A 17,376-nucleotide genomic window follows, 5' to 3' on the forward strand; every position below is an offset into this window, starting at 1 on the left:
TAAAATAAATTTAAAATAATCAGAAAATCAATTAAAGGCTTGATTAAAAAGGTGTGTCTTGAGCCTCTTTTTAAAAATCTCAACAGTCTCTGCGGCCCTGAGGTTCTCCGGCAGGCTGTTCCACAGTCGGGGACCATAATAACTGAAGGCCGCTTCCCCGTGCGTTTTAGTGCTTACATGTGGAATGGTTAAAAGGCCGGTGTCGGAGGACCTCAGAGTCCGCGAGGGATGATAGAATAAAAGCAGGTCAGATAAATAAGTCGGGCCAAGACCATTAAGACATTTAAAAACTAGTAAAAGAACCTTAAAATCGATCCTGAAACGCACGGGTAGCCAATGCAGCGATTCTAAAACCGGTGTGATGTGCTCCCGCCCTCTGGTCCTCGTCAGCACTCGTGCAGCTGAGTTTTGTAATAATTGTAGGTTTGTGATGCTCTTTTTTGGAAGACCAGAGAGCAGGGCATTACAATAATCCAAACGACAAGAGATAAAAGCGTGCATCAGCACCTCCGTGCTGGCCTGAGAGAGAAACGGGCGGACTCTGGCTATATTTTTCAGGTGGTAAAAACCTACCTTGGTTATGTTTTTGATGTGTGGAATAAAACTAAGCTCAGAGTCAAGGATCACACCCAGATTTTTTACAGATTGAGATGGCTTAAAATCCTTCAATTTTGGAAAAAGTTTCTCTCTCTGACCTTCAGGACCAATAACTAAGGCTTCTGTTTTGTCCTGGTTGAGCTGTAGGAAGTTTTCTGCCATCCATGACTGGATATCTAGAATACAGTTAAAAAGGGCATCAACTGGCCCTGTGTCACCAGGAGCCACGGCGATGTACAGTTGCGTATCGTCAGCATAGCTGTGGAAGCTGATGCCGTGGCTCCTGATGACATCCCCAAGAGGAAGCATGTAAAGATTAAAAAGGGTTGGACCTAAAATTGACCCTTGGGGAACCCCACACTTTGTCTCATGGATTCTCGAGGAACATGTATCCATACTTACAAAGAAGCTTCGATCACTAAGGTAGGAGGTGAACCAGTTAAGAACAGTACCAGAGAGGCCGACCAGGTTCTTCAGTCTATTCAATAAAATATGGTGGTCTACTGTATCAAAAGCGGCGGTCAGATCCAGTAGAACCAACACGTGAGCTTTTTGTTGTCTAGGTTACACCTGATGTCATTTAAAATCTTTAAAAGGGCTGTCTCTGTACTGTGGTTCATCCTAAAACCAGACTGATGCCTCTCTAAAATATCATTTGAGTTTAAAAAATCATTTACTTGGTTAAAAACAAGTTTTTCTAAAATTTTACTTAAAAATGGTAGGTTGGATACTGGCCGATAGTTATTTAAAACGCTGGGGTCTAGATTGCTAGCAATTCACCATATATAAGAGATGTTCCTCAAAGAATCCATAAAATGTTTTGAAAAACGGTGTGGGAATTGGGTCTAAAAGGCAGGTTGTGGGCCTAACTTGGGAGAAAACTCGACCAAGTGTCCTCGCATCAACCAGGACAAAACTCTCCAGTGTCTCCTCAGGTGGAAGCAATGATCCAGGAGTGTTGTTGATTAAAATTTGCTGTGATAAAAGACTGGATCTAATATTATCGATTTTTACTCCCGAAGTGGTCTGCAAAGGCCTCGCAGAGGGTGTCAGTCGTTGTTGTGGGACACCTGTTAAAATTACCGTTGGTTAAAAGCTCAATGGTGTGGAATAGAAATTTGGGGTTGTTTTTATTGCTGGAGATTAGTTTTTTGAAATGAGAGGTTCTTGCCTGCTTGATTGTGTTATTGTAGGTTTTGAGGTGTTGATAAAATATTTCTTTATGGATGGTCAGTTTGGATTTCCTCCACCTCCTCTCAGCACTCCTGCAGGTTCTTTTCAGTATTCTAGTTTCTTCATTTCTCCACGGTGGTGCACGTTTTGTTCGTACAGTTTTTGTGACAAGTGGAGCCACAGAGTCCAGCGTTGACTTTAATTTATTGTTAAAAGTGTCAACAATAAAATCCTACGGTGCTGGTAAAATTTCTGCAGGAGTGCTCTGTAAAATCTGGATAAAATTTGCAGCCACTTCAGGAGTCAGGTAGCATCTCCTCATCGCTCTCACAGGGGCCCCCCGCTGGTTAAAACTGGTGATGTTAAAAAACACGCAAAAGTGGTCAGACACGGCCAGATCCACAACAGAGGACCCACCCACGGACAGGCCATAGGTTATGACCAGGTCCAGGGTGCGCCCTCTGTTTTGGGTCGGCTGTGTGACATGTTGTTTAAAATCCAGACTGTGAAGGAGGTTTAAAAATTCTCTGGACACTGGGTCCGAGGCGTTGTTGAGGTGTAGATTAAAATCACCAGTTATTAAAATCCTATTGTATTTAGCATAAATGATTGATAAAAATTCTGAGAATTGGCTGATAAAAGAGGTGGAGTATTGGGGTGGTCTGTAAACTGTTATGCTTAAAATCGGAGGGCTGCTAAAAACAAACGCATGATGCTCAAATGATGGAAACGTATTAAAAGAGACCTCGCGTGAAGACATTTCGGTCCTTGTTATTGAGGCGGTTCCACCTCCTTTCCTACCCCCCCTTGTAGAAAATAAAAAGTTAAAATGTGGGGGGCAAGCCTCTGTGAGAACAGCAGGTGCATCAGTGCCAAGCCATGTCTCAGTAAGGAGAATACCATCAAGGTTTTTGTCTAAAATTAAATCGTTTATTATAAAAGATTTGTTTAAAAGAGAGCGCACGTTCAGCACGGCCATCTTTATGTCCGCGCCGGACGTGCACTCATCATGTCTTTTTATAGGAATAATAAAAGCACTGTCACGTCTGGGAACAGTCCTGGGTTTCTGTCTGTATGAAGTGATGGTGTCAATGGAGTGAGTGATCTGTGATGTTGATGGCAGACATGGGAGTAGTGGTGGAGGGGCATGTATGGTGGGGCGTGCGGGGGGTGAGCCTATATGTGAGTGTGAGTGGGGGGCAGAGTGTTGGTGTGCATGTGTTCTAACCAATAGTCAGGAGGTGGATGTTGCGCAGGAACGGACAGTCAAGTCAATGTTCAAAGATAGAAGCCGGGACCCCGCGTGGTTTAGGTGAAGGCCGTCCCGTTTAAAAAGATGGGGTCTATTTAGAAAGGCAGCAAAATTGTCAACGAAGGGGATACTGTTGCCCAAGCAGTACCCCTTCAGCCACAGGTGCAGCTGGCGGAGGCGGCTGGTGACGACGTCACCGTAGCGAGGTGGGGGAAGTGGGCCGGAGATAATTAGCCGCTTCCCCGTGTCCAGCAGACGGTCCACCAGGGAGATGAAGTCCTGCTTCAGAACCTCCGACTGCTGAAATTTGAGATCGTTGATGCCGGCTTCCAGAACCAGCGTGGAGGCCGAGGGGTGCTGTGCACTCAGCTGCAGGGCCGAGGATGTAACCTCCGCAACACGGGCACCGGGATGACAGAAGGTCCGGCCGTCGTGCACCGCCACGTGCCTGACCATTGAGGTCCCGACCACCAGCAGCGCGGGGGTGCGCTGCACCTGAGTGGCCGCCTCTGATCGTCTGGAGGTGCGGCGGTGGCGGCGAGGAGCCTGGGGATGGTGGCGCCGGGTCGTGGTTGCTCCTGACCAGGATGGTAGCGGAGAGCCAGGTCGAGCGGGCTGACCCTGGTTCCTCATCTGGTGAGAGCCAGCTGGACGGACAGGACCAGGAGGCAAGCTGGAACAAGCGCCCACGGGAGGGAAGTCCTGCAGGCTTAGGATATCGTACCTGTTATCCAGTGGCAGATACGGGGGCGGAGGAGGGGGAGACGGACGGGCCCTAGCGCCCCTGGCCACCACCGACCAGGGTTCCCTTGGTTTGAGCGGTGTTGAGCTCACTAGGGCTCCTGCTTCGTCCCTGGCGATGAAACCCTGCGACTCCGTGGGGCGGAGGAAGGAGGTGGAATGAGCCGCTCCTTTGGGCATGGCTCCCTGGCGGTGCCGGCGGGACCCCGCCGGTGCTGTAGCTGGAATTTCAGCGTTGATGGACCCGGTCCATGGCAAGGTGGTGTCATTCGTGGCCGTCGTGCTCCGGTCACCAGTGCCGGATGCCTTCAGGAGGGCGATTTGTTTCGCCTGAGACATAGCAACAGTGGAGAGGTCCAGCAGGTCGACCCGCAGACCCTGTCCCTCGGACCTCAAACGGGCGATGTGTTTCTCCTGGGTCGAGGCGACAGCAGATGACTCAAGTATGAATTTGTCCCTCTCCTTGAGTTCGGACTGGAGCCCGGAGATGCTCTCCCTCAGTTTGGAGAACGTGGCGAGGCAGGACTCACACACCGCCATCACCAGGGTTCCCTTGGTTTGAGCGGTGTTGAGCTCACTAGGGCTCCTGCTTCGTCCCTGTTGCTATGTCTCAGGCGAAACAAATCGCCCTCCTGAAGGCATCCGGCACTGGTGACCGGAGCACGACGGCCACGAATGACACCACCTTGCCATGGACCGGGTCCATCAACGCTGAAATTCCAGCTACAGCACCGGCGGGGTCCCGCCGGCACCGCCAGGGAGCCATGCCCAAAGGAGCGGCTCATTCCACCTCCTTCCTGAGCTGGGGGACAGCCGCACTAGGCACCGTGCCAGCACACGGAGGTGAGCCCAGGTTAGCACCGTGGCTAAAAACAAGCCGGCGCTAGCAGCGGGCAGGTGACTCCGCGAGATCGATAAAACTTAAAAATGTTTAAGATCCTCCGCACCGATGTCTGCTCTTCAAAGTGTCTGTGTTCCGTGTAAAATCGTAACTCACGGTCTGATGATCTCTGATGTTCCTCCTGTCGGACGCGATGTTAGCAATCCGTCCGGTTAGCAATCCGTCCGGTTAGCAAACCGTCCGGTTCAGTCCAAACAATCAATGACAAAGTCCAATAAAAAGACGACTTTCATCCAAAAGTCCGTCCTAATTCATATCGCAGGAAATCCAACTTGATGTGTATGGACCAGTGTTCAAACCGACATTAATTTCTGTTTTATTACAAGAACATTGATCATCAGCATAAGCGCGTGTGTTAACACCGTCTCCCTCTGATGTGACCAGTGAAACTTGAAGGTAAGAGCACACAAGTAATCACGGGCCTCCGTGGCCTGCAAAAAACACCCCACAGTCACAGGCGGGCAACAGTCCGCATAAACACATGGCAAAACTCTTAGTCGGGAACAGAAGGTTGTCAGATTTACCAGGGCAGAGATGCACACGAAAAGTCCAAGGCAGGTAGGGTCAAAATCACTAAGTCCAATGGAAGTATGTGCTGGAAAGTCAGGCATCGAGCAATAACAATCTGTCAAAGCTTGACTGTACAGCCATGGCTTGAATAGGGATCAACAGGTGAAAATGATGAAGACTGATCAGATGGTTGTGGAGGAGGGGCGTGGCAGAGTGAGCAGAATTTTCCACCTCAGCCTGAGAGCAGAAGAGCAGGCAGTGACAGCCCAGTTTCAAACAAAGACTAGCCAAAATGTGCACCAATTCCAATGCAACCTGTGATAGACCTCACACTGATTTATTTTGTCTTACTGAGACCTGGCTTCAGGAGGAGGAGTATGTTAGCTTAAATGAATCTACTCCTCCTACCCATCTTAATTATCATATTCCTCGTGTTACTGGTCGAGGAGGGGGAGTGGCAGTAATCTATTACTCCAAGTTATTAATTAATCCTAGACCAAAATATGATTCCAGTTCATTTGAAAGCCTGACTCTTGGCATCACCCATCTGAACTGGAAGGCAGAAAAGCCACTTTTGTTTGTAGTTGTATATCTGCCCCCTGCTGGGCCACATTCAGCGTTCCTATCTGAGCTCTCTGACTTCTTATCTGACTTGGTCCTTAGAACGGACAAAGTCATTATCATTGGAGACTTTAATATCCATGTAGACGTTGTAAATGACAGCTTCAGAAATGGCTTAATTTCATTGCTTGAGTCAGTTGGTTTCCTCCAGCAGATAAACCAACCAACTCATAGCTTCAACCACACCTTAGATCTAGTTCTGACTTATGGTGTTGAGGTTGAAAATGTGTCAGTGTTCCCTCAGAACCTCCTTCTGTCAGATCATTCATTGATCACTTTTACATTTATTATTAAGGATTCTTCTATCCTCAGAACACAGTCTTACTATAGCAGATGTCTTTCAGATAATGCTGTAGCTAAGTTTAAGGAAGCAATCCCTGCGTTGATCCCAGGACCACTGTGTGTTTCCCCAGGGATCAGTCATTATAATCTTAGCCCTGCTGAGGTTGACTCTATTGCTGAAGGTGCAGCAACATCACTGAGAATCACGCTTGATTCTGTTGCCCCCCTGAAAAAGAAAATAGTAAATCAGAGGTGTGCCCCCTGGTATAATTCACATACCAGGACCCTCAAGCATGCAGACTAGAAAGGAAGTGGCATTCTTGTGAAATAGATAGCTATCATGTAGCCTGGACTGTCTGGCAGTTTACAAAAAGGCCCTCCGTAAGGCTAGAACAGCTTATTTTTCTTTTGTAATTGAGGAAAATAAGAACAACCCCAGGTTTCTTTTTAGCACTATGGCCAAATTAACCAAGAATCACAGTGTTTTAGATCCACGTATCCCCTCTTCCCTTAGTGGTGAAGACTTCATGAGCTTCTTCACTGATAAAGTTCTAGCTATCAGAGAAAAAGCTAACCAGGCCATCAACTGGACCATCACCAGATGTGCTGACTGTGGGAACATACAGGGTCTCCAACGAGCCCTTAAACTCCTTCAGCCCTATATAATTTTCTGAGGCGTCATCGCTAATTCAGAAATCCAAGTCCACCACGTGTCTTTTAGATCCCATCCCAACACACCTGTTGAAGGATGTTTTACCATTGATAGGCAGCTCTATCCTGGACCAGATCAATTGTTCTTTAGTGACAGGTTATGTACCCCGGTCCTACAAGGTGGCAGTGATTAAGCAGTTGCTTAAAAAAACATCACTGGATCCTGATGTCTTAGCAAATTACAGGCCGATATCCAACATTCCGTTTATCTCTAAAGTTCTTGAGAAGGTTGTGGTGATTCAGTTACTGGAGCAACTGCAGAGAAACAACCTGTTTGAGATGTTTCAGTCAGGCTTTAGAGCTCATCACAGCACAGAAACAGCACTTCTTAAAGTTACTAATGATCTTCTTACAGCTTTAGATCATGGAATGGTTTCTATGCTGGTTCTGTTGGCCCTCAGTGCTGCTTTTGATACAGTTAATCACAGCATCCTGTTACAGAGACTGGAACATGTGATTGGGATTAAAGGGACAGCACTAGACTGGTTTAGATCGTATCTATCTGATAGATACCAGTTTGCTCGTGTCCCTGGTGTTTCCTCCTCATACAGTAGGGTTAGCCATGGAGTTCCTCAAGGTTCTGTACCTGGACCAATCCTTTTCACCTTGTACATGCTTCCCTTAGGGAACATTATTTGGCAGCATGGGATACATTTTCATTGTTATGCTGATGACACTCAGCTTTATTTATCCATGAAACCAGAGGAGACAGAGAAGTTAGTGAAGCTTCAGACCTGTCTTAAAGTCCTGGATGTCTTCAAATTTCCTCCCCCTAACTCAGGAAAAACTGAGGTCATGGTGTTTGGTCCTGAACCTCTCAGGGATAGATTAGATCACATGATCACTCTAGATGGTATCTTATTAACATCTAGTCTCTCTGTGAGGAATCTAGGAGTAATTTTTGATCAAAATCTCTCCTTTAACTCACACATTAAAATAGCCTCTAGAAGTGCCTTTTTCATCTGAGAAACATCACAAAGATCAGGAAGCTACTAACGAGGCATGATGCTGAAAAGTTAGTCCATGCATTTGTTACTTCTAGGCTGGACTATTGTAATTCTTTATTAACAGGGTGTCCAAACAACTCTTTAAGAAGCCTCCAGCTGATCCAAAATGCTGCAGCCAGAGTTCTGACAGGTATTGACAAAAGAGATCACATTACTCCTGTACTGGCGTCTCTTCATTGGCTGCCCGTTAAATTTAGAATAATTTTTAAAACCCTTCTTTTGACCTACAAGGTCCTCAGAGGCCGAGTTCCATCCTACCTGGAGGAGCTAGTGACACCTTACCAGCCCAATAAACCGCTCCGCTCTCAGAATGCTGGTCTACTTGTGGTTCCCAGAGTCTCTTGGAGTATAATGGGGGGCCGAGCATTTAGCTACCAGGCCCCCCTGCTATGGAACCAGCTCCCTGTCCAGGTACGGGAGGCTGACTCTATCGCTACTTTTAAGATGAGACTTAAAACCTACCTCTTTGAAAAAGCTTATTGTTACTAATTGTGTAGTTCCAGTTACTATCATAGATAGACAAATTATCATACTTAGGGGGTCGTCTAATCATTAGGTTTACATCTTAGCTGTGCTGTTATAGGCCAAGGCTGCCGGGGTTCGGAAACATGATCACCTGAGAGGCCTCTGTCACCCCCCCACTGGGTCATGGTTTCCTCTCCTCTCCTCTCCTTTCCTCTCATCAAGCAGACTAGTTATGCTGATTTCTGTGTAGTTTTTCTGCTCCCCCCTTCTTTATTCATTTACAGGTATCGCCGCCTTCGGAGCTGCATGACGACCTCCGGCCCCGCTGTATAAATAGTATATTTTTGTGTGCGTCCATGTGCAATTTCAAACACTAGTACTTACATTTGGATTGTTCTGGTTTAGTCATACAATAGTCAACTAAAATGAATAAAGTTGATGGTTTGTCTTTGGAAACCTGACTTAGGAATGTAAATATAATTTTCAAACCTTCTGCTACCATTATAATGCTAAATCCAGTTATATAACAGATTATATATGGTCCATATATGGCTATCTATCTATCTATCTATCTATCTATCTATCTATCTATCTATCTATCTATCTATCTATCTATCTATCTCATGGTTTAGTCTAAATGTATTGGTGTTTAATCTAGTATTACGCTGCAGTTTCTGTTTCCAGCAAAGGGACAATGTAGAAGAGTTCATTTTTTTGAGTTTTTAGATTTATAGCCCATAAATAGTGTATCAGACCTGAATGTATGATTCCTGTGTGTTCTAAACTGATTCATTAATTGTACTTTCTCCACAAAAACACTGAACAATGTGGATATATCTGCTGAACTCTGAGGCCGTTTTGTACATAATGAATCTATGATATGTTCCTGGGTTATTCATTATCCAGATCCTGACGTGTGCTGTGACCGAAGAGTGCTGCTGTTATAAGAGGCATTGGACTGTCACACTCACAAATGAACTTGTGGCGTCCATCAGTCCGTGCTGATCATGCTTCAACTGCTGCTGCTAGCCTCTGTGGCGCTGCTCTGCCATGCTGCCCCCATCCTCACGGTCAGTGTCTGCTCTACCTGCTGTTCAGTCTAACCTCACCATGTTCTGCGTCTCCTCAACACAAGTGAACAAAATCACATGGTGACGACAAATTGGGGAATAATAATTGTTCTGTCTGTATTGCAGCGTAACATCAAAGGTGAAAGCATCCATGACTCAAAAATAACACGTTTTTTTAATGTTAACTCGAAGAACCTGAAAATCCCCTGAAAAGCGCTGGACACATGTTTTGTGGTAGAATTAATATTGCAAGTGAGATTATTTGCCTCTCATTAGAACTGGATCCTGGCTTGTGAGAGAGATTTTCTGGCCTTTGGAACAAAGTTCCTGCTGGTCAGAGGTCCACAACTGTGTACTCTCTTGTACAAACTAAACAGACGTCTCCACTCTGAGGAAGCTATATGTGAGCTTTTAAAATGAAAGTTTACACCAATAACTTCATTATTAATGCTTTGGTGTTTATTCATTTACATGTGTGATATCAGGTCAAATTTAAAAGGTTGAATTCTATTTCACATCATTTGTGCTGGTGTAATTTGCTTGATAACAGATCAGATGTTGAAATCCAGTTGTATCAGACCTCATGTGCACTTATTAATCTGTACACACAGATCAGTTCAGTGACCTGCTGTTGACATCTCAGTCCCAGGAATAAACCCACACACCCAGAGCATTGTTGAGATGGACTCATGGAAGGTGTTTTATTCATAGGAGGATTCCACTGGATCCTGTTGCTCTGATCCTACTTTGTCAGCTTTGGACACATTGACCTCAAATGAATAACAAGAGAACAACATCCTCTCTCTATCACTGTCAACTACAGACGCAATTTGCTATAATAGATCAGATGGGACCAACTTTTTACAGGTCTCTATCTGGATGGTGGCACTGATTTCATATCAAAAATCAACATAAACAAAAGTCTTCCTGTTTAACAAGAGCCAAATGATCACTTAGTGTATTAGCTCTTAGACATGAAGTGTTCTGTCTTCTTGGTTTTTCCTGGGACAGGCTCATGGGGGTTCAGACACCAAGTGCCCCGTGACAGTGAAAATCCTGGATGCTGTAAAGGGGACTCCGGCCGGGCCAATGGTACTCAACTTGTATCAAAGGACAGCTGATGGGGGATGGACACAGGTCGCAAATGGGTATCAGCTCGTTAATTAGCCTTCGCTCTCAACATCTGTTCAAAGTCTAGAAATGTTGTAGAGATTCTGCTGCTCTTTCCAACAGAATGACTGATGCAAGCGGGGAGATCCACAACCTGATCACAGAGCAAAAGTTCCTCCCAGGGGTGTACCGGGTGGACTTTGACACCAAGTCTTACTGGAAGAATGAGGGAAGTGTACCGTTTCATGAAGTGACTAATGTAAGTATTCATGTCTCAGGTTGAGCACAATTTTAAATACAATTTTCATAAACAAAAAACTTTTATAATTTAGCGGCTGCTAATGTGCAGGCATGAGTCTCATTGATGTTTGAATCATCCTCTAAAGTATGAATGTTGACCTGATGGATTGGATTCTACTCTCCTGTTTTCACTTTACTTATGTCTTTTTAACCCTAAGGTCACAGCATAATGTAAAAGGTCACACGCAGCAGAGACTAAACTATAATCCAGTGTTTAACTTGTCAACATCACATTGAAATCAGATGATATAGTAACAAATACTACGCCACACTAATGGTCCAAAATTCCACACTAATGTTCCTAAACTTCATATTGATGTTTTAATAGTCCACATGAATGTTCTAAAACTCCAAATTATTGTTCTATTAGATTTCTAAAACATCATATTGATTCTAAGCAATTTTTTGATGTTTGAAAACCACATAAATGTTCAAAAACTACATGTTGATGTTGTTAGACTTCCTAGTGATGTTTTAACACTCCAAATTAATTTTCCAGAACTCTATAGTAATGAAATATAACAATATTGTTTTAAAACTCCACATTAATGTTCCAAATCTCCATATTCATATTCTAAAACATGATGTTGATGTTTTGAAACTCCATGTTAATGTTCTAAACATCCATATTGATGTTCTAAAACTCCACATTATTATTTTATAACTCCAAAATAATGTTCCAAATCTTAACATTGATGTCGTAAAACTCCAAAGTGATATTCTAGACCTTCATATTGATGTTCCAAACTTCACATTGATGTTTTAGAACCCTATATTGATGGTATAAAACTCAAAATTAATGTTTTAAAACATCAAATAAATGTTCCAGAACACATTATTGTTTCTAAACTCTCCTTTAATGATCCAAAGTTCAATATTGATGTTCTAAAACCCCACATTAATGTTCAAAAACTCCATATTGACGATTTAAACCTTTATATTGATTTCCTAAAACTTCATGTTGCGGTTTTATAACTCCATATGGAAGTTTTAATACTCCACATTTATGTTGTAAAACTTTATATTTAAGTTCCAAAACTTTATTTTGATGTTCATTAAAAATGTATTTTGATGAACATTAATGTGATGTTCCAGAACTCAGAATTGATGTTTCAAAACTTCATATTAATGTTCTAAAACTTCATATATTGATGTCAAACTTCATATTGATGTTTAAAAACATCATACATATTGATGTTGTATAACTCCACATTTAAAAGTCGACATTGATATTTTATGACTCCATATTCATGTTCCAAAACTCCACATTGATGCTTCAAAACTCCATAGTGATGTTCCAGAACTTCATATTGTTGTTCTAAAACTTCTTCAGGATGTTTTGAAATTCCAAGTTGATGTTTTGAAACTCCAAATTGATGTTTTCAAATTCCACAATAGTGTTCCAAATCTCCATATCGATTTTATAAAACTTCACATTGATGTTTTAAAACTCCACAGTGATGTTCTAGAACTTCATATTGATGTTGTAGAACTTCTTATTCATGTTTGAAAACCACATGTCGATTTTGTTAAACTTTTAAAGTTTTAACACTCCAAATTAATTTTCCAGAACTCTTGAGTATTGAAGTATAACAATATTTTTTTAAAAGTTTATATTCATGTTCTAATCCATATTGATGTTATAAAACTGCAGATTGATATTTGAAAATGTGATATTGATGTTTTATAGCTCCAAAGTGATGTTTTAAAACTCCACAGTAATGTTCCAAATCTCCTTCATATTGATTTTCTAAAACTTCATGTTTCATAACTCCATATGGATGTTTTAATACTCGACATCGATGTTCCAAAACACCATTGTTATGTTTTAAAACGAGGGTTGAACAGGACCCGAACGCAGGCCAGGACACAGTGGTAAAATGGGCAACAGGTTTTATTTACAGGAGGAGGGGGCACACAAGAAACACGAGAGCAGCCCTCCAGGACTGCATAGCACCCAGGGAACAGACGCGGCCCTCCAGGGTGCAGGGAGCAGGAGCAGCCCTCCAGGGCACAGGGAGCAGGAGCGGCACCAACACACAAAGAGGGAGACAAACAGACACGGCACTACACGAACAGACACCCTGCAAGACGAACAGACACCCTGGCACTAACAGGCAGGCACAACCTGCTTAAATAGGCATCAAGATGTAAATTGCCTGCAGTGCCAGCTGCACCCAGTTGTGCTCCATTCCACCCCCTGCACGACAAAGATAGACACAACCCAGAACCCCAACAAAAACTCCACATTGATGTTGTAAAACTTTATTTTGAAGTTCTAAAATTTTGATGTTTTAACATCACATTAAATCAAATCAAATCAAATCAAATCAAATCAATCTTTATTTATATAGCGTCTTATACAATCAAAATTGTTTCAAGGCGCTTTCCAGAATCCCAGGGCCTAACCCCAGACAAGCAACAGTGGCAAGGAAAAACTCCCCTTTAACGGGAAGAAACCTTGAGCAGGACCAGGCTCATGTAGGGGGAACCTCCTGCTGATGGCCGGCTGGGTAAAGAGAGAGGAGAGGAGAGGAGAGGAGAGGAGAGGAGAGGAGAGGAGAGGAGAGGAGAGGAGAAGGAAGAGGAGAGGGAGAGGAGAGGGAGAGGAGAGGGAGGGGGGAGAGGAGAGGAGAGGAGAGGAGAGGAGAGGAGAGGAGAGGAGAGGAGAGGAGAGGAGAGGAGAGGAGAGGAGAGGCACAGAGCACAGAAACACACACAAAAATACACTATTTATACAACGGGTCAGCGGGGCCGGAGGTCATCATGCAGCTCCGAAGGCGGTGGGGGGGGGGGGGAACTACACAGGAATCAGCATAACTAGTTTGCTTAATGAGGAGGAGGAAAGGAGAGGAGAGGAAACCATGACCCAGTGGGGTGACAGAGGCCTGTCAGGTGATCATGTTTCCGGCAGCCTTGGCCTATAACAGCATAGCTAATGCTCGGCCCCCCATTCTACTCCTAGAAACTCTGGGAACCACAAATAGATCAGCATTCTGAGAGCGGAGCGGTCTATTGGGCTGATCATTAATGTTCCAGAACTCAACATTGATGTTTTAAAACTCCATATTAATGTTCTAAAACTTCATATTGATGTTTAAAATCTTCATACATATAAATGTTGTATAACTCCACATTGATAATTCAGAATCAATCAATCAATCAATTTTTATTTATATCGCGTCTTTTACAAAATTGTTTCTAGGCGCTTTCCAGAATCCCAGGGCCTAACCCCAAACAAGCAACAGTGGCAAGGAAAAACTCCCCTTTAACAGGAAGAAACCTTGAGCAGGACCAGGCTCATGTAGGGGGACCCTCCTGCTGATGGCCGGCTGGGTAGAGAGGAGAGGAGAGGAGAGGAGAGGAGAGGAGAGGAGAGGAGAGGAGAGGAGAGGAGAGGAGAGGAGAGGAGACGAGACGAGACGAGACGAGGGGAGACGAGGGGAGACGAGGGGAGACGAGAGCAGAGGTAGAGGAGAGAATAGGCACACATAGTCCACAGAGTACATACAGAAATACATTATATTTAGTAAAGTAGGTTGCCGGTAGGGTCAGGTTGAGTGGGTCAGCGGGGTCGGAGGTCAGTATGCAGCTCTGAAGGCGGCAATACTTGTCGATGAATACAGAAAGGGGGGCAGAAAAACGACACAAGAAATAACACTAGTCTACGTGATGTTGTATAACTCCACATTGATAATTCAGAACTCCATAGTGATGTTCTAAAACTTCATCTTTATGTTCTAGAACTCCTTATTGATGTTTGAAACCCACATTAATGTTCAAAAACTACATGTTGATGTTGTTAAACTTCCAAATGATGTTTTAACACTTCAAATTAATTATCCAGAACTCTATATTATTGAACAATATTGTTTTAAAAGTTCACATTCATGTTTTAAATGTCCATATTGATGTGCTTAAAATCCAGATTGATATTTAAAAATGTCATATTGATGTTAAAAGCTCTAAATTGATGTTTTAAAACTCCACATTAATATTCCATCCATCCATCCTCTACCGCTTATCCGGGGTCGGGTCGCGGGGGCAGCAGCCTAAGAAGAGAAGCCCAGACTTCCCTCTCCCCAGCTACTTCTTCCAGCTCATCCGGGGGGATTCCCAGGCGTTCCCAGACCAGTTGAGAGACATAGTCTCTCCAACGTGTCCTGGGTCTCCCCGGGGGCCTCCTACCGGAGGGACATGCCCCGAACACCTCACCAGGGATGCGTCCAGGGGGCATCCTAACCAGATGCCCAAGCCACCTCATCTGGCTCCTCTCAACGCGGAGGAGCAGCGGCTCTACTCCGAGCTCCTCCCGGATGGCAGAGCTTCTCACCATATCTCTAAGGGAGAGCCCAGCCCCCCTACGGAGGAAGCTCATTTCGGCCGCTTGTACCTGTTATCTTGTTGTTTCGGTCATTACCCAAAGCTCATGACCATTGGTGAGGGTAGGAATAAAGATCGACCGGTAAATCGAGAGCTCCGCCTTTTGGCTCAGCTCTCTCTTCACCACAACGGATCGGTGCAGAGTCCACATTACTGCGGACGCCGCACCGATCTCCTGCTCCATTCTTCCCTCACTCGTGTCCATAAAAGTTATGAACAGAATCAAACTGCATATTAATATTTTATAACCCCATATTAATGTTCCAAATCTAAATATTAATGTTTTAGAACTACATATTGATGGTCTAAAGCGCTCAATTGATGTTTTGAAATGTCACATTAATGTAACAAAACTCTACTTAAGTGATCCAAATCTCCATATTGATGTTCTAAAATTCCACATTGACGTATTAAATCACCACATTAATTTCCCAAAGCTCTAAATAAATTTCCAAAACTCCAAAATAATGTTCTAAAACTTCATATCAATGTTATTGATGTTTCAACACTCCACATTATTGTTACAGACTTCCATTTTGATGTTTTAAAACTCCACATCAACGTTCCAAACTCCATATTGATTTTTTTGTGACATTTTAAAACATCAAAATGGAAGTCTGTAACATTGAGGTGGAGTGTTGAAATAACAATAACATATTGACATTTTCACACTCCACATTAATGTTCCACAACTTCACATTGATGTCCTAAAGCTTCAAATGGATGTTTTAAACCTCCATATTGATGTTCTAAAACAATATTGATGTTTTAAAAGTCCACAGAAGTTACAGAACTCCACTTTGATGTTCTGAAACTCCATATTTATTTTCTAAAACTCCATATTGATGTCAAACTTCATATTGGTGTTCTAAAACTCCATATTAATGTTCTTCTTTGGGCTTTTCCCTTAAGGGATCACCAAAGTGAATCAGTTGGCTCTATGTAACCATCTTCTCTCTCCACATTAATGTTCTAGAACTTCATATTGATGTTCTAAAACATCATATTGATGTTTTAAAATTCACATTAATGTTCAAAGCATCCATAATGATGTCCTAAAACCTCATAATAATGTTCTAAAACTCCATATTGATTTTGTAAACCTCCACATTGTTAGAAAATCTCCATATTGATGTTCTAAAACTTCATATTGATGTTTTAAAATCATTCTTTTTCTAAAATATTTAAACTCCACAATGTTCTAAACTGAATCTTTTCAAAACTTTTAAAGATGCATATTGTTTTAGAAGTCATTGACATTTTGAAGTCCAAATAACTCCATTTTGTTTTTTCCTTTATACTGTAAAGGAAGTTCTCCCTGTTGCCCAGATGTGTGCTGATCCATCCTCTTTGTGTTCAGGTTGTCTTTGAAGCTCACTCTGAAGGCCATCGTCACTACACGTTGGCCATGCTGCTGAGTCCATACTCGTTCACCACCACAGCTCTGGTCACAGACGTTCAACACTGACCTCACCTGTGGATATCCACTCTTCAGCAACATATAATCCACATTTTTATGTACAGAAATGATCAGGACCAACAGATGCATCGGTTCTCATCACCTCCTGTATTCGATGCAGACTCTGCTGAGCATCAGTTCAGCTCAAGAACAAAGAGGCACACATCAGGTTTGACCTCCAGAATATGGCAATGATGCTTTTATTTTACCTTCATTGATCAAAACAAAAATAACTTTAAAAAACAACAGTTGATTATCAGGCTGAATCTGTATGTCATATCAAATATTTCAGTAGTTGGACAACAGAACAGATATTATTCAAAGAAATCGTTAGAGGTTCCATGTCTTCTGGACCGCTCACACACCTTCAGCCGAATGACTGACCCTCAGTCACAGTGTAGCTACAAATGCAACAGCCAGCTTTCAGTTACAGCTTCTCACTCTGGGGATGCAGGAACTAACATCTTACTAACATGTTACAACATCGACAAAAATCAGATCTTTTGTCGCTAATATGATCCCCTTCATCAGTGACTGTGGCTGACCTGTTCCCTTCGCTCAGTAGTCCTGAGCAGAAGACCAAGTCTCCCACACTTTGGTTTCTTCTCTTGTTTAATAACTACTCTGATCCATCTACAGTAACAGACCCTGTAAATATTCAATTCTGTACAATTTGTGGACACAAATGACTCTTTTGAACTGATTAAATGTGGCAGTTTTCTACACATGAGAAAACATCCTAAATACAATAAACCCTGTTAATGTCTATGTGACGGCCTGCTCATGGTGCACCT

At 43.1% G+C, this 17,376-nt stretch overlaps 1 protein-coding gene across 1 annotated transcript; it reads left to right on the plus strand.

The window, feature by feature from the left end:
* Nucleotides 1–9,179: 9,179 nt before the first annotated feature.
* Nucleotides 9,180–17,350, plus strand: ttr (transthyretin (prealbumin, amyloidosis type I)). Its single transcript, XM_011619960.2, has 4 exons — nucleotides 9,180–9,330; nucleotides 10,342–10,478; nucleotides 10,564–10,699; nucleotides 16,484–17,350. Exons 1-4 carry the CDS (start codon nucleotides 9,268–9,270, stop codon nucleotides 16,589–16,591), a joined length of 444 nt encoding a protein of 147 aa, XP_011618262.2. The 5' UTR covers nucleotides 9,180–9,267; the 3' UTR covers nucleotides 16,592–17,350.
* The last annotated feature ends 26 nt before the right edge of the window (nucleotides 17,351–17,376 follow it).

This window comes from Takifugu rubripes, chromosome 20 (genome assembly GCF_901000725.2).
Source record: "Takifugu rubripes chromosome 20, fTakRub1.2, whole genome shotgun sequence".
Classification (NCBI taxonomy): domain Eukaryota; kingdom Metazoa; phylum Chordata; class Actinopteri; order Tetraodontiformes; family Tetraodontidae; genus Takifugu; species Takifugu rubripes.